The sequence below is a fragment of the Echinococcus granulosus genome (assembly GCF_000524195.1).
Source record: "Echinococcus granulosus chromosome Unknown EG_S00012, whole genome shotgun sequence".
Lineage (NCBI taxonomy): Eukaryota > Metazoa > Platyhelminthes > Cestoda > Cyclophyllidea > Taeniidae > Echinococcus > Echinococcus granulosus.
Window position 1 is genome coordinate 659,302 of NW_020170392.1, and position 24,355 is coordinate 683,656.

At 42.1% G+C, this 24,355-nt stretch overlaps 4 protein-coding genes across 4 annotated transcripts; 2 read left to right on the top strand and 2 right to left on the bottom strand. All coding sequences in view use genetic code 11, as the record gives it.

The window, feature by feature from the left end:
- Positions 1-352: 352 nt before the first annotated feature.
- EGR_02630 (Mannose-1-phosphate guanyltransferase beta-A) lies at positions 353-5,760 on the top strand (the record flags this gene model as incomplete). Its single annotated transcript, XM_024491879.1, has 9 exons — positions 353-475; positions 510-590; positions 621-681; positions 714-856; positions 886-993; positions 1,081-1,159; positions 1,338-1,465; positions 1,732-1,914; positions 5,629-5,760. 9 exons carry the CDS (start codon positions 353-355, stop codon positions 5,758-5,760), a joined length of 1,038 nt encoding a protein of 345 aa, XP_024353694.1.
- Positions 5,761-6,148: 388 nt separating this feature from the next.
- On the bottom strand, positions 6,149-12,960 carry EGR_02631 (Ubinuclein-2; the record flags this gene model as incomplete). The annotated part of the gene is made up of 13 exons (XM_024491880.1): positions 6,149-6,228; positions 7,926-8,334; positions 8,641-9,376; positions 9,460-9,510; positions 9,650-9,787; positions 10,424-10,495; positions 11,241-11,328; positions 11,456-11,631; positions 11,706-11,776; positions 11,848-12,154; positions 12,199-12,500; positions 12,537-12,620; positions 12,868-12,960. The coding sequence occupies 13 exons, from the start codon at positions 12,958-12,960 to the stop codon at positions 6,149-6,151; spliced, it is 2,607 nt and encodes an 868-aa protein (XP_024353695.1).
- A 2,954-nt stretch (positions 12,961-15,914) lies between these two features.
- Positions 15,915-17,824, bottom strand: EGR_02632 (Transmembrane protein; the record flags this gene model as incomplete). The annotated part of the gene is made up of 2 exons (XM_024491881.1): positions 15,915-17,069; positions 17,366-17,824. 2 exons carry the CDS (start codon positions 17,822-17,824, stop codon positions 15,915-15,917), a joined length of 1,614 nt encoding a protein of 537 aa, XP_024353696.1.
- A 1,428-nt stretch (positions 17,825-19,252) lies between these two features.
- EGR_02633 (Transcription elongation factor B polypeptide 3) lies at positions 19,253-24,316 on the top strand (the record flags this gene model as incomplete). The annotated part of the gene is made up of 6 exons (XM_024491882.1): positions 19,253-19,306; positions 19,383-19,496; positions 19,841-20,372; positions 20,983-21,281; positions 23,690-23,882; positions 24,243-24,316. 6 exons carry the CDS (start codon positions 19,253-19,255, stop codon positions 24,314-24,316), a joined length of 1,266 nt encoding a protein of 421 aa, XP_024353697.1.
- Positions 24,317-24,355: the final 39 nt, after the last annotated feature.

Here is a 24,355-nt window from a genome sequence, read left to right on the forward strand (position 1 = left end):
AGCGTAAACTCCAAGGGATGAGTGGATACGGAGAAGTCTGGACATAAACAGCTGTCCATTTGTTCAGTATTTTATACACGACCTTAAGAAAAAAGGGCAACAACCTTGTTAAATTACAAAACACTTCACATTTAAGTGACAAATTTCTCAGCAATCCGTGATTTGTTGCCTTAGTGCAAATATAATGAGTGATACACATTAACTGGTAAGGTTTTGAGCGAAACTACAAATGTTTCGTGAATAAGCGAAATATCGCACGTGATACGATGTTTTAAATAGCTTAAATTACATTCGATGAAATCTAATAGGTCGTATGCGCGCCATACAAGTTCGTCGCAATTTGCACAGCAAAATGCGAGCCCTAATTCTCATAGGAGGTTTCGGGACTCGATTACGACCTCTTACTCTAAGTGTCCTTAAACCCTTGGTTGAATTTTGTAATAGACCAATGCTGATGCATCAAATAGAGGCTTTAGTAAAGGCAAGTCATATTTTACCTTATTGAAAAGGTTGGGATCAAAACTGTTATTCTCGCAATTAATGAGGAGGCTGCCTGTCTAGAAAACGAGATTCGGAGGATGTGCAAGATGGTTGTTGAGAGCTAACTGTGCAGGCTTTAGGTTATTAAAAAATCAGGTGTTAATGTGATATTCTCGTATGAATCCGAACCTCTTGGTACAGGTATGGAAAATATGTATTCATGTAACTTCAAGGTGGGCCACTCGCCAATGCAGCGCACTTGCTCTACGAATCAGATGAACCCTTTTATGTTCTTAATAGTGATATAATTTGTCAATATCCTTTTTCGAAATTAATGGAGTTCCATAAATCCCATGGGAAGGAGGGAACCATGGCAGTATGCTACTTTATGTCATTTACGTCAAGGTAACAAAAGTCAAAGAACCCAGCAGATTTGGTGCAGTTGTCTTTAATGACCAATCTGGTGCTGTACAGCGTTTTGTTGAAAAGCCACTAGATTTTATTGCAAACAAAGTAAATGCAGGGTTATACGTTTTTAATCCCTCCATGTTGCGAAGAATTCAGGCAGGTTAACATAGCTTGATTTTACATTTTTTGCAGCTGAGACCTACTTCTTTAGAATTAGAAATATTCCCTCCGATGGTTGAAGATGGTGAATTATATTGCATTGAAATTGATGGTGAGTCACAGTATTTTGAAAAATCATAGCAATCTTAACCACTTTGAATACATCAGTACATTTATCGGTATTTTTTTGCTGATTTAGTTTGGAAACAGACGTATGGGAATATTCTCGTTAATTATTGTGTGTTAATAGTTCTTATAAGTGAAAAACTTGGATTGCTTAATCATTATAGGTATTTGGATGGACATAGGCCGCCCTAAAGACTTCTTACTCGGAATGCAAATGTATTTGGACCATCTACGAAACAAAGGACGCCTTGAACGTCATGATCCCCCTGATTTTATTGGAAATGTCCTCATTGTATGTTAATTTTATTTAATTTTTTCGTTGCATGCAAAATAAATATTACTTTCCCTGGAAGATGCAAAAAGTTGTGAATGCTTGTGCATTCCGCCTGCCAGAAAAGTTAATAAGTACCATTTGATGTACTAACGATTAGTTATTTCTAGGATCACAAATTAGTGTAGCAAATCATTTTGAGGTATCACCCAGTAACTCGCTCTTTTATTATGAGTGAAATATGTTGAATGCGATTTCGTAATGCCCTATTTTAACTCAATCTACAGCATCCCTCGGTGCAAATCGGTACCCACTGTGTGATCGGACCCAACGTCACTCTTGGACCTAATGTGTGCATAGGGGACGGCGTGCGGATTCAAGACTCTGCTATTCTTAGCGGAGCCAAAGTCCGTTCTCATTCTCGGCTAGAGGGAAGCATTGTTGGTTGGAATTCAGATGTTGGACAATGGGTAAGGATAGGTACTTTCTAGCTTTTGCTCTTTTTCAACTGCACCCACAAAATGGCAAAAAACTGCACGATATTTGGCACTTTGACGCATAATCTTTGAAGTCTTTGTTTTTGGTCCGGCATGTATTATTTCAACAAACGGTTCTATCAAATACGTTAATCTCATTGAATGTAGGGATGAAATATAGACTTGTTTAAAAGGCAATTTCGTTTTATGTCTATGAAAAGCATTTAACTGTTAGTATTTTACTCAATGTTGCTTACTCTATTTTTAAAAAGGCAACACAGAAAAGGAGTAAACGCTTAATTTCTACTTTTTGCTATGTAATGTTTTACATTTATTTTGATGCGTTTGCTCCCATACAAGAGAATGTTGTCATACGTGAAGTCTCATGAGCGCTCTTTCAATTCGTTTTATTGCGCTCCGATTGTGCGCGATTGTCAGCGCCAACCTCGATTAGGTTCAACGCCAATTTATAACGCCAGACTTTTGTAATAACTTCTGGTTAGGAACTGTATCTCAAGGTGGCCAAAAAGCACCGAAGCCGGCGGTTAGTTAAGGGAAAATTCATCAGTTTAATCATTTTTAAGTTGAAGTTATTAAAGTTTGCCCCGATAAAGAACCAACACCAACGTAAACTGTAGCAGCTGAGCCGTGATTTTGCTCCACTTAATTAATCAGCCGGGGAGAAATTCGATCTTGGCTGTTTCGTTAGACTTGACATATAATTGTTGGTCCTAACAAGTAGAGAAATTTGTTTCTCCTCGCCTTATGTGAAGCGGTCTGGTGACCGTGATGTTCATTAGCATGGAACTTCCAAATATGCTAGCTGCAGGCACTAGTTGCACTTTAGGCAAGCGAATGACGCGGACAGATATGCCTGACCAGATGTTCAGCAGTGTTTCTCAAGTACTATTATTTGGCTCGCTTTTAATTTCCAAAAATTGCATTTCTGCCATATTATAAAGTCGGTCGACAGTGTTAAGTATGTCAAGACTAATGTCTTAATAAAGACTCTTAAACGAATTTACCGTGTAGAATTACAATGCACAATTCAGTTACTGTCATGTCGAGCATCATTTATTTGTGTCCACTACCCCACTTTTTTCAGTGTTAGACTCCAGGAGAAGCCTACTTTCCATTCGTTAAATAAGCATTGTTTCGGCACTCTGTTGATCTTCCACTGCCATGTTATTTCGCCTTCAATCGCCCCATTAGAGTTTAGTAGCGCAGCAAAACACCGCAATTTTTTAGTTTGGGCAACAGACTACCATTGAAGTCGGACACCATTTACTCCTTCCTGCCTAGAGGCATTATCACTGGGTGCATAAAGATTCCTTCCTTGGGGCCACCTATTTACTAGCCAAACTGAAGAGGTTTAGATCATTCACATTTTAGTAATGCTTGGCAGAAGGACAGTAGTTATGATTTTCTTTGTGTGGTTTGAATACACTACTGTAAATACGTTTCTTTAGCTTTTCTCTATTTTTCGTTTTTGAGTCACTTAATTTCACCAGAGGCAAATTTTTTATTTCGTTTGTGCATTTTTTTGCAAGCCAATTTGTTACTCTTCCTTAGTTCTTCCGAGGTTTTAAGAGCACAGTTGTTGGGATTTTGAGTTGCCTTCTACGAACTTGTCATATCTCCTCTGATAGTCCTTCGAATTCGCGAAAAACACTTTGTTGAATAGATGCTAGTCTAAGTTGCTACGCGTGTGACTTAGACATCAGTTCCATAATTTGTTAGTACGAAATGTCTCCTAATGGGTCAACTTCTTTCCATCTTCCCCCTTTTCATTATCTTCTTATGAATAATCATATTTAACACCTTACAAATCTCCAAGAGCATTAATGTAGAGATATCGAAGTACAATATCGACAAGTGATGGTTGCTTCGGTTTCAGAGACTTCTGTGACATGGTTTACCATAACACGCGTATCAGGACTATGCACGGGCTTCGTTATATGCACTTCAACACGCGTTTCATGGGCCTCGGTCAATATGCATTCCATGGATGCAACATAGAAAGACTTAGATCGTTTATAGTTCTGCCTACTGAACAAATTTGCCAGTGGACCACTTTAAATGCGCGTTCGACTTCATTTACTCCTTTCCGAAAGCTGTGTGATTGCACAATCCTAGCGATTGGCCATTCCATAGTGCTGCATGTGAAAGATGTGCCCTTTAAAGGAATTCCAGTAATGGATGTTCTCAACTTATGAACTACGTGGCAGTGTGTGTGTGCGTGATTAATTTTCCAGGAGAGGGTGTGCCCTGTTAAAGGCTGGCTTCTTCCAGAAAGCACTTTTTATTACCGCACAGGACACCCATCTTGTGCGCAAACGCGGCCACTTCAGGCAAAACGTTTGGACGCTTTCCTCCACCTAGATTAAATGATGACACTGCGAGCTGCACCAATTTACTTTTCGGTTAATCATGCTGCTTTAATGGAGTCTATGCCCATTTTTTGGAGCATATTTTATAGACCTAGGAATTTAGCGAAATTTCGATTAGCACCTTGCTACATAGTACACCTAAAACTGGGGGAGCTGTAAAAAGGTACTGAAGGTCTTAATGAAGTTCTAGAATTAGCACTCTAACCAAATAAATAATTCAAATTGTTCCAAGTGTGGTTTAGGCCACGCTTAATTAGAACTGTGGCCACCCTACAAGATCCGTTCCATTTGCCTTGGGATTGCAACCCCTTCTGCAGCCCCAAACCAGAGGTTCAGTGACCTCTACTCCACTGAATGGGTCTTTTTACTCCATGCGGACGATGGTCAATGACCTAATGAAAACGTTTTCCACGACGTACAATAACAATTTTAACAAAGATTTATCGATTGAACCGTGACAGTTGCCATAGCAATAATTCATTTGGGGCGCAAGTCACTATATGCCTAAATCCTCAATGGCAAACCAAATTCTGACACGATTCGGCAGAGTTGTTCAGTGAAGCTTCACCAGCATGGCTTCAAATTTCGATCTGGGTGTCGTCGGTGTTAGGAATGAGTTGGCCGTGGATTTAACATTTATCGGACAGTGGACATAACCTACTGACAAGAAACTATGACAGGTGTACTAAGTAAACCTAACGCGACTTAAGTCAAATGATGCAAAGCTTGGAATGTGAATAAGACTTAAGCTCCCGAAATAAATTAAGAGCCTTGTTACTTCTCACTATAGTAGTGCTTGAAGGACCAGATTTACCTTTTGACATCTCACGCCGGCAGAGGCAAGAGCGTGCTGTAATGGTCTGAAATTTTACGGCAAATTATCTGGACGACACTTTACACTGCATTTGAGGGGGATTTGCGTCATTCTGGAGGCCACAAAAACACGACAAGCTGTACAAAGCACAAAAAGATAGTTGTTAAGCAATGCGACCTAATAGAAAGTTCTCTGTGAACAAATTAACGCCCAATTCGTCAACGTTCTGATGTTCGTATGCACCAAGCCCGGCGTTAATTCGTGTCCTCAACAGATCGGTTGGGTTTGGAATGACAAAAAGAGATGTGAGGATGATGTTCCGTTAAAGCTTTGGAAGCACTTGGCTTGGCTAGCTTGGTAGCGCAAGGATTGATGCCGTTAGGACAATACAGAATCTGGGCTGTAGCAGTTGATCTATCTCTGAGGTGAACCTTAGTAGCGGAATGCGAGGAAAGGTAAACGCCTCCACTTTTTCCAGAAATGATCCACTTTATCCTTGTCTAGGCGCGTTTGGAAAGTGGCACAGTTCTAGGCGAAAATGTGCACGTGAGTGACGAGGTCCTCCTTAACGGTGCTTTAGTCCTTCCGCACAACCTCGTCTCTGCGTCAGTCCACGAGCCTCAAGTCATCCTCTAGTCTCCCCCTTCCTTGTTTTCCTTTGTTCCATTACTGTCCAATAGTGCTCAAATTCACTCCACTGTCCATTTCATCTCGTATTCAACACTATGCATGCACATTTGTACATTTAGCAAAGGAGACACGGGCAGTTGCGTTGTTTATAGGGAGAATCCTTGAAACTGGCGTTGTTGCACGAAGCCAGATGTCTTCCTGGAAGTCGATTTGAATAAAGTGCCATGCATTGTACGTTTTTAATGTTTGACCATAAGACGAATGAAGCAGCCCTTGTTAACATCCTTCGACTGCTATCGGTGCGAATGCACACATCACCATCGGGATCGGCAGCTAGTCACTCACTTCACTAATCCTCACTTTAATCGTCGAACCAGTGCATGGAGAAGATGAATTACACGGCATCACAGTTCAACTTTATGCCGGAAATGCCGCAGCCGAGACCCAGGGAACTTAGGAAGATGACATCTACTCCTTGTTAGTTATAGAGCTAGAGGTAACTTTCTGTGCCCCTACTGGATAGACTCATTGAAAGTCATTGTCAGTGTCAGAGAGACTAAGTGGATCCCTAAGGTCTCACCAACCAATGACGAAAACCGGTACTCAATGAGCATGAAGTTTGCGGTGATGAAGCTTCGCCTAAATGAAGGTGTCACACTTGACATGCTACCAGTGTATGGCACTCAGTTCCGCCAAGTTGTATCACAGGTGGAAGGGTTAAATTTAAAAAAAATGCCGTAGAAGTAGGATATTCTTTTGAGCAGCATAACTTGAAATGGAACATATACTTCCTTGAGCTGACAAACGAACTTCCGACAATCCACTGGCGAATGCGTCAAGTGCCCCTGGAAAAAGGCTTTCCCAGGGGGTAATTTTTCCGTAAAAAAGACAGTAATCGGTACATAATGCAGGGAAGAGGGGGAGAGAATGGCACCTGCAAGCTGAATTGCAGACGCATCATTTGTGCCACCCAGATGAAATAAAGAGCAATCACCAAGTTACTTTGGCTGCACACTACGGGATCGATTTCATAAATGCTTTTGTTGTTCCATGGTGCACCGATCTAAAAGGCAAAACAGAAACAACAACATGTGAAATAGAGACGACTGATGTGGAAAACGGGCGCAGCTACTTTAATGCACGACAAATTATTAAATAACCCTCAAAAAGACCCTTAATCGCGGATGATCTTGGATGATGAAAATAAGCTTACCTTTTTCGATTATTTACCAGTCCCATCAGCGGTTCGATGTACGTCATTAGACTGGCCTACAAGGAAAACAAGCCAGCAAAGGACTCACTTAGACCAACCAAAATGAAAAACAATAGTCAGGAATTCGACGGTTTACTGACAGAATGTACATGGCTCTCAATAAAATGCGTTGAAGAGGCCTGGATGTTGGCAATAAGTGTTCATCATGTATCAGAGGATATTAAAATTTATTTGAAAATAAAGTGATTCTAATGCGCCACCTTGCTTCATTCGAATTAAGTCTGAAACGCTCAATGTACACAAATATTTGAGCGTTTTTGATTTTACACTGTTATGGAGATGCATAGTCGCCATCAATACTTCAAAAGAAAAATTTGGATTATGGCTTAAATATCCACCGGGAAGATGTGAAAGAGGATTCCGTCGATGGCGTTTTTTCGACTCAGTATCATTGCAAACGGATGCAAGGCAAAGAACTATTGAGGAACGACAATTCAACCAGTCTGGTCAGCACAAATCACTGCCAACAAGTTGGCGAAACAACTGTGCAGCCGATAGTTGAACATCTTGTCTGATTTATTATACAATAAAACTTAAAACCAAAACGGAGTAGTTCACATTTCTAACAATATTCTTAATGAAATAATTCTTTGAATGACCGTATAAAAAAGTGCTAAACCTTGTGCAATGAACTGGCTAGTGACTATTAGATAGCAAAATAGATCTTCAAACGAACAATGTCACGCTACTTTCCCTAAACGCCACGACGCAGGAAAGATGGAATAAGAGGATGGATGTACAAATATCGCGCTACGACAAAACTACACCGCATCTCAGTTGAGTTCGAATACAGCCATAGCTTTAAGGCCTAATAGGAAAAAGAGGATTTCAAGTGAACACGAGTGAATGTCGCAGACTGGCGTGACTACGAAAAAAGCAGGAAATAATAGGATATAACCTTGAGCGAGGTCGTACTGATGTGACCAGCTGATATGGGGCTCGGTGAGTTTGTTGTAGCCAGCAGAAGCCGCGCGCATTTGTTGCTGCCGAAGTTGCTGTGGTTGGGGTGGTCGAGACACCAATGAACTCTGAACAATCGGCGCGGAGTAGACGGAGGGAATTGAAGCAGTGGAGACGTAGGAGACCGAAGAAACCGCAACGTTCCAGGCCTGTGCCGGTGCTCCCGACACCACCCTTGTGGTTGCCTGCGCTGCTGGGTGCTGCGGTTGATGGTAGCGGTTCATGAGGATGGGCGCGGCTGTAGTTGTGTAGCGCACATTCTCGTGAGCAGCGAGACGCTGCTTTTGAAGAATCTGTTGTTGAAAAGCTGATATAATGTTTGACACCGCTTGAAGGGTCATACTGGCCTGAATGGATAGACAAGGATTTTAAAAATCGACACATTTGCGTTAGGGAAGCGCAGACATTACGTACGAAAATTTAAATTGAAATACATAAGGTATGTAGATTGTCACATACAAGACTAGCCGCTGAGTGACCCAGGCTTCCAATTTTTGGTGCTACTTTTACACAAATAAAAACATTCACCAAGTCAAACAATCACCTAGAATTAAAATTCGAGTGAGTTCGTTGGGCAAGTTACAAAATCGTTAATAGAATATAACGCATTTAATTTCCGCCCTGAGTGTGGTGAAGCGGAGGTCGCACATTACCTGTTGTTGCTGCTGTTGAGAGACATTAATGGGAGCGCGACCGAGAAGCTGACCCATGGAGACAGTGACAGAGGGAACGGATGCGCGGACAGCGGGGGGAGCGGCGGGCACGACGGGGGTAGGGCTCTGCGACGCGCAGGTGACTCGCCGGGATGTCAGCACGGGGGATACAGCCTTGGAGGCGATACCGGGCTGACTAAAGTTGGAAGAAGGTACGGAGGAAGTGATAGCAGTGGAAGGTAGGGTCTGCAGCTGGGGTGGAGAGTCCTGCTGGACCTCGGTCAGGTCGATCAAAGGTGCCACTATGGCAGCCTTAGGAGTGTCCTTCTTGATTGTGGCAGCAGCGGAGACAGGAGGTGAGGACGTGGCAAACTGCACCATATATACACCGGTCTCTTTGCCGCCAGTACCAGCAGCAGAACTACTGACATGGGGAGCAAACGTTTGCTGTGGGGTGGAGGGAGAGATGTAACGCGTATTAGAGGCGCCCGAGGTGGCGGGCAATGGGGTGAGAGCGGACTGGGTGGTACGGAGAGGGGTAGCAGCAGCGACAGAAGTTGACGGCTTTGAGGTGACTGAAGATCTATTTCCTGAGGCCGGTGAAACAGTCGCCGTTGTTGCCCTGTTTGGAAATGCAAAAGTATTGACGGCACCGATGGCTTTACTGAACACAGGTGCCACCGTCTTTGAGGTATTGGGAGTGGAGGACGTAACTGTCGGAAAAGCACCAGGCATTCTGTGAAGCAAGTAAGGAGATGGCGGTAATTACGAGCTGTCAAAGAGTTACCTCATTGCTCATCCAATAGATGTAAAACTTACAATTTGTTCAACATGCCTTGATAGGTAGACGAACCTGCTCGCCAAAGGGCTCTACAAAAAAACAAGCAGATGAGCATCCGAGATAAAAAAACAGTTTCAATGGCTAGGCAAGTGACGCTACTTTAAATGGACTAAATCGTACGTCATTTTCCGTAGTTTAAAGCCAAAGACCAGATGATGAAGAACGTACGCGACAGAGATCCAATTGTCAGGCCAGAGAGGGATGAGAGTGTGCAAGAAACGCTTCATTTGATCCTCATCAAGGCACTTGCCCATCGCACTGAAGGTTGCTTCCATGCGGAAAGCGACTATTCGTTCAAGCAAAGACCTGCAAGTTAAAATAAATACCGCGGCATCATTATCCATTCGAATAGGTGAATGGGTAGGTTGAGAAGGGTTCCTTCACCTGGAGGGTTCGTATCTTAGATTAACAAAAATAAGTATCTTGATGGCCTCAAGAACGGAGTATTTAAAGGTACAACGAGAAACTGGTCCGATTCATTGCATCAAAACCGCCCATAAACACCCGCATGACTAAAACCCCCACAAAACTGATAAGCTGAGGAAAAATAACAGCCAACATTTATTCCAGGAAAATAGGCAAGAGAACTAGACTTAAATGTCGAAGAAAACTCCAGACTGTCCACAATGTCAAAAAATCTATTTTAAAATGCCACTGAATGCCTGAAAAATACAAGATACCGATCAACAAGGAGTTATAGCAGGTTCAGTTTTTCATTAATGCTCACGCAACCACACAATCCCACTTCACACAAAGTAACCATTTTGCCTTCGATAGGTATTTGTGGTTTGCTCGTTTCCCAATCGACCGTACACAAAGAACAGACGACCCCTGTCACCAACTTTTAGAAGTACGGACATTCACTTCGTGTAGGTCAAAAAAGTGGACTAAGACCTCGATGTTGAAGGAAATTAAGTATGCCAAACTGTCGTTCTGACTTACCGACAATCAGAGTTCCACCGGAATATTTTCTTTGGAGCACCAGGACGTTTGGCCTCGGGGTTTGTTAGCCGCCTAGCATTAGTGTAAATAAAACGGTAAAATCTAAAGCGCTGGAAGCCGTAAACGATGTCAGTTCTCGGGTTAGTTATACCCAGATAAAAAGCGATCTACGGGATGAACGGACATTCACAATCAAACATTGCGTAGCAAAATGGTATTTGGAATCACGCTGGCCTTGTCGGTCTCCATGACAGTGGCGTGGAGCTCTATCCATATCACCGTTAATAGTGGTATTTCCGCACTTATGCGCATTAGCAATGCATAATAACAAATCTAGAGGTGATTCGGATATAATAATGCAATAATTGTGAGATTTCGTCGAAATGGCATCAGTTGAGTTAGCTAGGTTTTGAGCAAAATCGCTCCACTCGGAGATCAGGTTACCGGCATCCAGAAAATAAGATGAGGTAGCGTTTCATTGAGACAAATGCCAATTCTGTGTACACGTTCAGCTAGCGTGAGTCCGTCTCAGACATCTTCGGCAATAACCTCAAATAGCTTCAAAAAGCAAGTACAACTAGAGGTATTTTAGTTCATACTGGATGCAAACAATGTAAATGGTAAATAATACTAGTGCATTATTACGACCACTTTTGAAAAAAAAAATAGTTAAGACGTTAATCAAAGGCGACAAAACTGTGTTGAATGGGCAAAAATACATTCAAACTTAAGAAACGTAGAAAAAGGTATTGCATGAGTGAGAAAAGCAAACGATCAATGTGTATCTAATCAAGCCTAATCCAAGAAGGCAACTTACTCATTTTCCCAGGTATTTAAGCGCTCTTGGTAGTTTGTCAAATCACGATTATAGGCAGACAGAATGTCGGGCATAATCTTCGACACGGCTGAAAGATAAAAATAAGGTGTAAGCTATGAAGATTAAACAATTGCCCAATGAATAAACTAAATGCTACATTGCTAATGCTTTAACCAAAGAATATACTATAGGGCTTTCATATTTGAAGGACCCACCGTCCTTAAGAGCAATCAGCATGGGCTCCAGCAAGGAGTCGTCTTTGAGTTCCTTCAGTTTTCGCAACCGCCCAACTAGCGTCTTGCTTTTCATACACAATTGATTCGCAATATGCGCATACACTGCAGACTTGGTCATCTTCGACAAGTTCTTCTTAATCATCAGCTCATCAAATCTGAGTTAGACAAAAGGTGGCGGCATGAGGGGCAAAACATTTGTGTTGGAGTCAAACTTAAGGTAACAACTAACCTTAACAACTCGTTGTCGAATTGGGGCGGAAAGAGCAACTTGGGCAAAGCTTGCGTAGAACTTTGCTTAAACTGAACAAAAAACAGCCTTTAGAACTGCAAATTCACCAAAGTGGAACATGACCTAAGGGGAGCAAACTTACGGCCAAAATTTTCTGCACCTCAGAGCGCAAATCCTCAGAGAGAGGTGGCAAAGGAGGGGGGTTCTGATGATGATGATGCCTAGCAGGCGTAGGAGGTTTCGATGAGATCGTCCTATTGTTTGAAGTCGCCTTACTATTGGAAGAAGTCGTCGAAGGCGATTTATTCACCTCATTTTGCGTGGAAGCGGAAAGCACAGAATCGAAGACGGCGTCGAGGGAGTTGAGTCCATTCTTTGTAGTCTTACTACCCGTAGACACAGCAGCAGCGGGTGCGGCTAGCTGCTTCACGGCTCTCTCCAACAACTGTCTAATGGAGGGTTGAGAATTAGAATGAAGAGAGGCTGTACTTACTTTGACTTGTCCTTTTTGAGTTTGGGTCGCTTGGGTGATGGGGGAGAGAGATCAATTTTTACTTTCGGTGCGGAAGGTGGCGGCTCGATGTCCATCGATCTGTCCTCAACGCTCTCAAGAAAGCCCTCGTTGACGAAAAAGCCACCGTGTCGGGTTCTGAGAGTGGGAGCAACGATCAGTTCCACTGCCTCTGAATCGTCGATGAAGGAGTCCTGAGAATCGTAGCCCTCCCCGAGATCAATGAAATCATCCACTCGGAGACGTCGCCGTTTGCCCTTATTGGTTACTGTTACCATATTACCCTACAGCTGAGTATGAATCCAAAATCGAAGACGTACGTATTTCCTTTCGAAAGACTTTGCTAGCTCTATCAAGCGAGAGTCCTCATTTCCGGTTGGCACATCCAGACCAATGTTGATTCCCTAGATGGAGAGGAAAATAAGTTGATAACGCTGCTAAGTAGATATGGTAAAGACGTTCAAACGAACAGATGAAATAAAAGAACATTAACACAAATCACTATTCTGAGAAAGCTACCCACCAGTATAAATGTAAATTGAAATACCAGAAGAATCTTACAAATTAAAGACTGACTTCACAAAATTGCCAGGTGATTATGGACATAGTAAGGTGAAATAACATAAACTTCTTGACTGAATTTTGGCGTACCAGTTCAGACTGTACAAGATCAATATAGGAGAATTCATTACGATTTTCATTTTTTAGAAGGTCAATTTCCAGAACAACTGTCTTGTCAAACATTGCAAAGCAGGTATCACTATAACCGAAAAAAGACTAATTCAGAAATAAATTTGAAAGAGAAAACAACTGATGCTTTTAAATGAATAATAGGTTCACAGAGGTCGAACACAAGAATGATAGATCAAGAACAAGGTAACAATATATTTGAAGAAGAGGGGAACAATGAAGAGGATACGCTTTAGTACCCGAAAACTACAACAATATTCAAATTGAAAATACAATGAAAAATGACAAGAACCAACTATAGAGCACCCACATTTCCATTGATAATACACATGAGGTTACCATCGCGATGTCACATTATGTTTAAAATTGACTTTATGTCATTGCCAACTAATAAAACCTAAAAAAATTAGACGATGTATAAATAGATAAGTAACGCGTTACATTAAACCAAACCATCATCATTTAAGAAGCAATCATAGATCATGTAAGTAAAGGCTGGTAAACGACAAAACAAAGCGAGAGTACAGTAGAGATGGATTTTGAGCATGAAACATTCACACTCCTTAAAACCTGTATCCAACGTTGAGGTGCACAGAAGTGACAGCCAACTCAAATCGCCATTGGCTAAAATAAACATTCATTTGCTGACAAGGTCACTCATCATCCATTGTATCAGTAAGGAAAGTAAACTATATCATTCCAAGTTTTGTTTAAACTAGTAGGGATCATATCAGTCAAATATTTTATTAGAACCCCGGATCTTGGTGCACAGCAAAAACTTAGGACAAGTTAATGTGGAGGCGTTTTTTTGTTTCAAATTAGAAGGGCGTTAGTGACTGACAGGATACAGCGAGTGAGTGTATGCTCCACCGGATAATCTTATATTTTGGTTAAACAAGGAAGTCACACACAAGCTCAAATGTGGTCCATCGAAGTAGCAGTGTACCTTTCCCCACACTTTTAACTTATTAGGACTAATTTTGTTCTTTTTTGGGCTTAATTACATGAAGCTAAACTGAACTGAATAAATGCACGCATATCGGTGATAGCAAAAGCGTGTGTGTCATTTTATAGTGTCTCCAAGGAAATATTGCCGATGCTTTCACTTATATCACCCCTTCTATAAAGTATTTCTAGTTCTGTAATAACGGAGACTAACCATTTTTGCAAAGGCATGGGGCATAAAAACAGCTGGCGCCATAGTGTCTCAGCCACTTGTTGCAGTCGTAGTAAGCCGAAAATTTAATGGAATAAATATACTTTTAACGTATAGAAGAGCTAAGAGAATGTTAGGGTGACTCAAAGGTCATGCTGCAATGTAGAAGCATAAGATCGGGGCACCAAAGCACCAACGTAGTTGAATGCAGTGTCAGAATAACAAGTCACTTCATAACCCTTCCTTCCGTCTGGCTTCGTCCTTCTCGGTCAGTTTTCTTAAAAATACCTGCTATCTGGTAACGCTACTTACTGAATTTTATTGTATGTAAGGGGATACTTGATCCCATCAGCAATGATGCAACTCTTCATTTGCATTATACCCCGAGTTTCGTCCTATTTGTGAGGAGTGCCGTGGAATGCAGAATGCACGAACCTTCCACTGCTGAAAATCGAAGTGCAAGATGTAAGCTACTCTTTTAACTCCTGGTTTTGGTAGAGGGGCCTCTTAAGTGCCCCGCCATTGCACCTTCGCCAGGTGAGCTAGCCTTCAGGCCATATCAGTAGCCCCAACTCCTACTCCACGTGGACACTGCATAGCCTGCTTAAGTATTGTGTAATACGATGGTGGTTTATCTCTTGGCTTTGGTGAGGAGCCACTTTTGACCTGGCCATTGTACCACGCAGGGTGAGCTGGCCTTCGGGCCATGCCAGTAGCCCTAGTACCTTCTGTATGCCAAATACATATATTCTACCCGGGTGTCATTTCTTCTCTTGTCTTTAGGAAAGTCTTGGGGCGCTACAATTGTGTCTTCTTTCGCCTTCAAAGACGTTTCGGGGCGGTACTTCATTGCAATGGAAAGCGAGCACGATCCCAAAGGACATTTGTCTTGATCTCTACAACTGAATGATAAATCTTTACTCGACGGAAGAAGATTACATGCTGCAGATGGGGAGAATGCGGGATGACCCCTAACAGATAGGCTGAAACGACAGCTACCTCAGTCCTGTGTTCTGTGGGAATGCTATTAACAACAGCTGTGAACTACTGAAGGCTGTTCTGTAATGGTGTCGCTTCAGTTGTTAATGATATTCTTTCAGACTGTGTAATTGAGGTAATCGCCAAGTTTAGACGTCACCTTTAACCCTTCTGCTAGAAGTTTCCATGGATTCACCCGTCCACGGCGGGCATCCCACTTCTATGGCGCTAATGTTTTGCAATCAGCCATAAGAACCAGGATAGCGGTTCCTTTGAGTCGGTTCGGCTTGCCGCTGCCAACAATGTAATGCTTTAAAAGTTCTGCTCCTTTATCTCCGTTCTCACACCCTTAAACTAGGGGGGATCAATGAGGAAAGGGCATTACGTATTGCAGCAATGCAAGCTTTTAGGAATTATAAGCCTTTCGAAGGAATCAATGACCACCTCTGATTTACGAGGCACCTATAGGGTGTATTCAAACAAATGTGTACCATCTTTAGGTGCCTGGAACTGAAATTCCAGTAAGACACGATTTCTACTTCCGCAAAATCACTAATTTTCTTATAAAATAATTCAAACTGCCAGATCTCATCTATGCTTGTAAATGGACACTAGAGCATATCGCTTATTCACCTGCGATAACCCTTTCCCTACTGATTGCACCCAAGCCACAGATCCTCTTCGGTTGATGAATTGATTTGATATCGCATTACCTACTGTGCTAACAAAAGTAATGATATTCACCCCGATATCCTAGAGGACAGCTAATTATGGCAACAACTGGCTATAAGAAAACTGTAAAATAATAAGAAAAGCAATTACATAATTAGATTTTACTCAGCCAAAACAGCTTGAACTATTTAAAAAACAGAACCTACAACTTCATATTCCACAGAGCAGGGACAATAGAGTAAAATAGGTGGCAAATAAGGACCAGGAGAACAGTTACCAGAACAGCGTTTAAGAGGCACACCAATTCCACCCTCACATCCTCCCACTTTTCGAGGCGACCGAAGAGGAGATACAAAATCCACCTTAGCAGGCCCACCGGCAGCTGCTGCCGCTTCCTATGCTGCCGCCTTGACTGCCCACTTCGACTCATAGAGCACCGACTCACACTGGTGAAGTGGCTCATCACCTCATTTACATCATCACCTTCACCGCCTCCCTGTCGGAGGCAGGTATAGCCTGGCGCCGCGTTTGCAGCATAGATATGCGAGCGCAGTGGAGAGTGGACTACGGTGGGAGGCGAAAAGATGGTTGAGTAAGCGGTGGGGGGGTATGCGGAGTGCAGCGAGAGTCTGTCCAATGAGAGCGAGTGGGCTCCCGACACGTTAGATTTGGGAAACCGGGAGGAGGCCGCTGACGCAGCATCGTAGGAGGGTGGATTGCTGTGAGGTGAAGCAAGAGACGACCAGGCAGCGGTTAGCTTCCTCTTTTGTTCCTTGACGCCTCCCTCCCTGCAAGTAAGCCATTTGTAAAAGAGAACACTGGTGCTGGCTACTAGAAGGAGGGCTAGGAGGGTGAGAGTTTGGATAGAGTCAAAGCCCAGGCGTGTAATGATTAAGTCAGTGGCGAGAACGAACAGTATGAAGTCAAGAAGAGCGAGGATGAGGTTACTTGCAGGGCGGAATGTTTGCAGTAGAAGAACGAGGTGCCCAAATGCACATAAGAAGTGTCCCCACAAAGCGTGATTGGGTTGGAGTTTTAACACAGATTTGTAGTCAGCGATGTATTCGCAATCGTGCTGAGGTATATTTAAGTCTATCATCTTCACAAAACGCTTGAGAGAAGATCTAGAATGGGGATGGCAGACGTGGTGATGAAGAAAGCCGAGGAGAAGCGGTATTCCAAGAGACAACCAGACTAATGTTGTGACAATTCGGATGGCAGCCAGAATAATGTACGATGAAGTAGGGGAACTCAGAGAACCCTGAAAACGCTCATTAGGCAAGGTATCGACTATGGAATTTTTGTGGTCTCTGTTGCGCCACCATGACAAAACGCTCGGTAGGATCTTTGCATCAATCTAAAAAAGGAAAGATGGTAAGTATACAGCACGCACATTAGAAAAAAGATTCTTACTATTAAAGAGCTTTCAGTGACTAATGGCGAGAGGTAAGGTAAGATAGAAAAAAACATACATTAGTATTGACTCAATAGTAAAACTAGAAATAACTCACTCGACAGTTTGTAAGACATTCCAGATGTTTAAAGTGATAAACTTTGAATCAAAATCAATGTGTTTTGACTAGTTAGGGAAAGTCGGCTTTTTACCTGGTTTATTCTCCTGTGAACTTTAATCGTACATGAAGGACATAGTACGCATCTACTTTCTAGTTCTTTCTTAAATTGACTCAGTTCTCGATCCCAATTTGCCTCATTGGATGGCTCAAATCGCGCCAGCTGATTAATCTTATAGGCCTGGCGTTGAGTGCACAAACTGCATAGGATGTCCGACTTCGAGTTATTGATGATGCTCGAGTTACGAGGCAATATAAAACCACGAGGATTTAGAGAGGCGTCATATTGGGCGGGGAGAGAACGATTGTAGTCACCTGACTCCGTGAAGCCATTGTACTGCTTACAGGAGAAGCAAAAGAAGGCGTTGCGATCGGACACCTTGACAGTAGTGAGAGATTGACAGAACCAACATTCCACCAAGATGTTGCGATTAAGGTATAAATGCAGAAGTCGGTAGAGGAAGTAGATTAAAGCACACAGGAAGAGTCCGCAAGTACCGACTGTGAGGATGTGGTGCGCAGTAAACCTTATAGGACCCATCAGTCTATAAAGCAAATACAATTTAGGAACAAGTAAGGTGCATGTAACACCCCGTAATCTCGTTACTGATTGTACTTTTAAAAGTCAGACGAATACGCAGCCAATGCAAATGATGTTAAACGACTACTATTTTTCATGTGTTACTTCTATTTAACGACCCTCATTCAAAGTAGGGTTCAGGATTTTGGTAAATGTAGCAATGCTAGGCTCAAAAACGCAGGTTAAACGACATGTGAATATGTGTAAAAACACTTAAAACAACCCAAGAGTACGTTATCCACAAATCGATGTTGGCCCACAGGGTAACCACAGGAATCAGAGAATAATAGGTTTAATCAAAATGACACAGCTTAGCGACAATGAAGTTCATATCGGACTAAATTGGCTCTACTACTTTAAGGCGAAAATCCGATGATACTTTGGGCGATGACAAAAGGCATTACTCAACCGCGACAGCGTGTTACCGTAAAAGCCGCTGTAAACCACCCAATCCCAATCCAAGGAAAGTAATCGCTTAAGGTCAATCTCAAATTTCAAACCCATCATACTTATCTAGCAAGTTAAAGGAATTTCTTCCATTTTAGGCTGGCAGCTGATCAGTATAAGTTGTCCTCAGTCGTTGACCAATTACAGCTCTTTAGAACCCCTTGTCGCATCTGTTTAGTGGTATGGTAATCCAGCTATATAATTCTGTATCAATATATATAAGTATACACCAACGAGAGCAAGAGTAATACAACAAAAGCGTAGCTTTACAGGTTGGACTTATAAAAAAATTAAGCCCGACGCAAAAATGGAATTATGACTTCATTTCCAAGTTAGACTCAAGGGCGTTGGCCTTGTTACCGAAACTGTCCACAGATAATGAAAAAGGCATATGAGGCGCCCTTTAGACTTTCTTAAAAACACAGGAAGACATTATGCTTAAAAAGGATATATATATTCGGGACACAGAAGGTATGAGGTCTACTGGCAGGGCCTGAAAGCCAGCCCACACAAATCGGTACGACGATCAACTTAAAAGTAGCTCTTCATTAAAACTAGGGGTTAAACAACTATCGTATTACCTAAAAAACAGTTAGGAATCAAGTCTACAAAATATTCCGAGGAGACTACTGGTACCTACTCCCTAAATAATATTGCTTCTGCAAGATGTTACCGAGCAATAAATTGAGGTGATTTTTTGCGTAATGATTCAAAAAATAAATAAATTAACAAGCCAAGCAGATGACGCAGGTCAAATGTCTATCATTGATGTGCTTGTTTCTCACCGAAAAATAAAAAGTGGTTAAAGAGCAAAAAAACATGGGCCGTAAAGCCTAAATTTGTAACTTATACATTGAGCATATAACTGTTTTCTTTTCTTCGTTTATCTACAATGTTAGTATTAGAATCTTAGAGAAAATATTAGTCCATAGTGTAAGCACAATGTCGTGTCTAGAGCCCTTGGCCTGGAAGATTACAACTAGAATCGTTTTAGCAGTACTTTCTTAAATAAATCTTAAAATGCCAATACTTGTTTATGCGTACTTAAGTGCCAACTTGAACTCACCGCTAGGGTGGTCAGCTGGTGGACGGTGGTTTTTGTTTCTGCTACATGGCGGTAGATGTCGGAAAAGCCCTTTTAAGGTTCACAGAAACACTTAGCGACCCCTCTGTCGACAAAGAAGCGGTAGATGCCTATTGTCTGTTCCAGTAATTTCTTACTGGTTTACTGTAATGTTTGCTAGGTTTCTGATGAGGTATTGTTTACTTCTTGCGGCAAAGGTCTAAAGTATAATAAACTCTCCAGTTGATTGGTTTTTTTCGTACTTAAGACCTTCATGTCTTACTAATACATTTATTACTGCTCTGCACTTATTCAGAAAGGAATTTTTACAATGGTTAATCGCTTGGATTTGTTACATTGAAGTCATAGGATATTTGATGGAATACCACTGTCGGACTTTTTAGCCTTATTAATTGGCACATTTTGCGCATATTTCGGCACTACTTTTTATTCATTTGTTTCCACAGAAACTTAAAGTCCTTCGTACACTGGATGAAGTCACATTAACCCTAAGCGAGTTGTCAAATTCCGGTGTTGGACGAGCTGTTCGTCGTCTAAAATCCGAGCCTGGTGAACTGGGTCAGAGAGCTCGCAGTCTTGTGATCAAATGGAAGGCTTTGCTTGATGAGCACATAAAGCGTGGAAACATTCAAATCCCAGAGCTAATGAGGAAGAAGCAGGAATTACCCGTATCGACAAATGAACCAGAATTCCAACTTCCTTTTCTACGGCAATTAAAGTCGCGCAAGCGTCCCTCTTCCCCTGAGCCTGTTTCTCAGTCCCTTGACGCTTCTTCGGGTCTTTCCTTCGAACAAGCCATGAGCATGACAGCTCCAATCAAAAAGAAGGGCAAGAAACGACCAAAGGTGGCGCATGAAAGGGAATTCACAGATTTAAGATACCCCAGTCAGGCATTTACACAGGAGATTCTTTCCTCCCTCTCTGTTCCTTTTGATCTTCCTTATATGCAGGAACAGGTTCCCGTTCCGAGGCGTCCTGGTATGTTAAATAAGGTTTTAAAAGTGTTTGTTTTTTTTTCAAAATTTGTACAAATTTCTCTTCTCGTGACTCATTTAACACGGTTTTAGCTTTGAGGCTAATAAAAGACTTCTCTCCTTGTAAACGGATACCTAGGTGGGAAAATGAATGATACTCTCTGCGTTGTTTATTACTACCGATTTCCAGTCAGCGTTATCGGTTCGTGATTTGAAAACGCCAGAGTAGTTAGGAGTCAGATGAGTTTATTAACTGTTTCAGTCAATAACTCATTTGTTCTCAGCACTTCATGGGTTTGCTTATTCGCATTGATATGGCCTGGTTAAAAGTAGTGGTCACTTGTGCAATTACGCCTGACAATTTGAATTATATCATGCAGCCATTCTAGTCGTTTCTTTACACGTGGTGAAGTTGTATTTTCGCTCACACTCCCACCGAGGTGATCTTTAACTCCTCAAAGTAGTAGCTGAGGCAATTAGCCACATCGGCTTCACGTGACTACAATATCTCGCAAGTGCGCATCTAATTGCTATCAAAGAATGAGAGATGAGTGTTTTTACCTTCAGTTTACTACGAAGCTTTTAGTGTTTGCCCTTTTCTTTGTTCGCCATAGACACCACTTCTATCAATGACCTCGCAGACGATGGTGATCTAAAATTTCGCTCGAAGAAAGTCATTTGGGCGCCGCGGGTGAGAAGGAGTGTGGATAACGGTACTGCACAGAACTCTGCCTCCCTTAGTGGCACCAGCGGTCTAACTGAACCGCCGACTCTGGTAGAGGCGTGTTTGTTAGTGCTGGCGAAGAACATCTCTCTTGTGGATAGTGTGGGTGAGGTGCCCTACGAACTCTTCTCACGCGCCCTGCAAGATGCCTCGCCTGAAGATCTCCTTCGGATTGAAAAGCACAATCCCGTGAGTCAGTTTAGTTTACGATGCCGCTTAAGTTGCTATTACTTTGCGGAAAAGTGTCAAAATTGTTTTATCTAGGATGCTTGAATTTAAAAGGTTGCTTTTTTCCTTCTGTGCTAGGTTAGCTGGCATTACTTTGTTTGGAATTGAATGGCGCTTTGTTTATAATTTATGCATTATTTTACGTAACCAAAGTTCGCTGTTTCTTCTATGATAGCACTATGTTGACTTTAATGTGTTCAAGAATCATCGGTAATGTTCAGTCTAAGATGCTAGGATTAAAAACGATGCTCTTGTTGGTGTTGTTCCGGACTAGTTGCGGGGTCTTGAATCAAATTCTCCCAGCCTTATGCATAACGTTAACTGGCGAGATTTTAACATACTTTCTGTTGCCAATGTAGGCGTGTGCTAATTCGGAGCCGCATTGGCATCACCGACAGTGTGATTTTAAGCTTCTTTTCTATACTGGTTTTGCGATGAAGTTAGGTTGGTTTTGCTTTGCATACAAGTACCGAGTGCGTTTCATTCGTGGCAGCTTTGTTATTGGTACTACCTGAAGTCAGTTGACGCCATTTGCGCTGGAATGTGTTACCGTTGCGCTTATCATTTTCACATGACGTTCAGGTGCACTCTTTTGTTGTTGTCTCGAGTCAGTTGATGCCGCTTTCATCGTAATCGACCTATTTTTCACCTAATTTGTGCTCGTGAAGGTAAACACTAGAATCTGAGCCTCAAGGGTTCCTCAAAATACTAACATTAGAGGCCACTGTTAATCATTCCGCTCCTTGTGCTTTTAAGAAACGGCCGTTTTGAACTGTTACCCTCAAGTATCTCAGTGTTGTGCATCATCAGGTACCCACAACTGAATATGCTGGCCAAAGTTATGATTTTTTTAAAAAACATTTGTTCCATCTTTGTTTGCGTTCAATTCTACTGAAACATATCGACTACTTGTTTCATTTACCCCAATCCACTGCTAGTTTAGTCCATTAAATTAGTCGTAAGTGCATTGTATCATCACAAATTAGCCGCATTCATATCAAATGAGCATCTTTGAATGCGTCGTGGGCTAGACATTAGCCTCATCAGTTTACGTGGCCCGGAAAATAATTTTCTAGAAAACTTAAAACGAAACGTCATCAACCTGAATGTAAATTGATTGAAGGTAAATCAGGTCATGCCGAGCCATTCATGATGCATTTTCATCATATTTTACATTGAAAGGTTACTTCCTATCAGCCGTCAGGGTATATGTTCAATCATCCGTAGAAATTGACACCTTAGCTTACATTTCTGTAGGTGTGAACCTATTGTATTAGTCGGTTTGATTAGACACAGAGCCAATTCATCTATTTTTTTTACCTACCTTGTTACCGTTTCAGTGTTGCCCAACCATCTTTCCGAAAGTGGCCAAATATTCATAGTTCAAGTGACACCTAACGTCAATGATGACCCAATGAATTATTGCGGATTTTTCCGATTCCTTCAAATCCTACCCCTGACTTCATTCCTATCCATAATTTGAAGTTTGTGATTCGTGAAGTTGCCAATAGGCCACTCAATTCTGACTGATACTCTGTTACCACTAAACCATCCACGACAGATACACACCTTCTTTGGACCTCTTAAGCCTAATATCAAGCCAATGTAGTCGAAATTGTCGTTCCTTTAGGGGAGGTTCGCTCAACCTCCCCCCCTCCCTCGCCATCACAGTGGTCCTCGGAGTATTTTTGAAGACATCATAAGGCATTACAGTCTGAAAGCGGGGAAACTATTGGAATCCATGCCATAAGTATAACCTCAGGTCACTAACGTGGTATTCAAATCGTAAGGGATCAAGGGACTCGCCTCTTCAATTATAAACCTGAGGTAAGTGTCGTTCTGTTTCATGACCTTCTCCTCCCTCTAATTTTGAGCATCCTCACCACTGCTTTTTATGATTACTTTTCTGCTTCGATCACTGCAAAGTAACTGAGAATGCATTTGGTGCCAGTGATATTGGTGGATCCCCTAGATTGCGGTTAATTCATCTCTCACGTCTTTGCAAATTGTGTTGGACGCATTCATCTGCCTCATGTCACTTGAGATTAGTCCACACCCCACAGTACTTCCTCGTGTGTTAATCACCTGTTTTATTAATGTCTGTCCAAGGCTGAAATCGTTTACTATTGTGCACCAAAAGGCTAGATTTACCGCCTCATGCTCATCAGTAATTCATTGTCCACTCAATGCTTGGTTTCATGCCACCACTGTAGTGGGCAAATCGTCGGAACACTGGAAAGAAACGAATAAAACAAATGTTACTCTGGTACAGAAGCAGCTGCATAGCATTAGAGTGTCCTTTACCTATTTATTTCTGATATGCTTAATCACATGAACATGTTCACTACTTGCTTCCTTCCATGTTGTAGAAATTCCGCGGTCTGATGGATGACCTGTGGAAAAAGCATGTCTACCGATGCTTCCCAGAGCGTCGCAATCTCGACAGTATCCGGCCAAAAGAAACGTGGGCTAAGATGTACGTGCGTCTAGAAGCAGAAAACTCGCGCCGACTCAAACAGTTCATCAAATGCTCCTCCACCAAGCAGCAGGCTGAGAGGGAAAGTGAGTACTCACCTAAAACTATTGTTCCATAATAATTACAATGGTCGTTCTGGCCCAGCTGGTATCTTTGTTTTGGCTAAAAGACAGAAAAGAAACGCCCTCTGGTATAGTTGTATTACTCATGTAAGCGTTTAATCAATACCTGGAATGCTTCGGCACAGAAAAATTTGCCACTAAGACTGAACCATTCTGATACAGCTTGCTTCACTTAGACGTCATTGTCGAAATGCTGATCTCAACAATTGCTTTAATACTCGTTTTGATTCTGAAGTGGCATGATTCACCCGTTTTTCGACACAAAAAAATGCTGCGACACGGAAAACCTCCTGATTTTCTTGTTAAAACGCTCCCTTACTTCAGTAGAGCATATAACTCGTCTGTACAAGTCAAAAGTAGAAAGTCGTCCTGGTACTCAACGTGCGCTAACCTTCTGAGAATCCGAGCGTACGGGTGCGCGAATGTTTTCTGTTCGT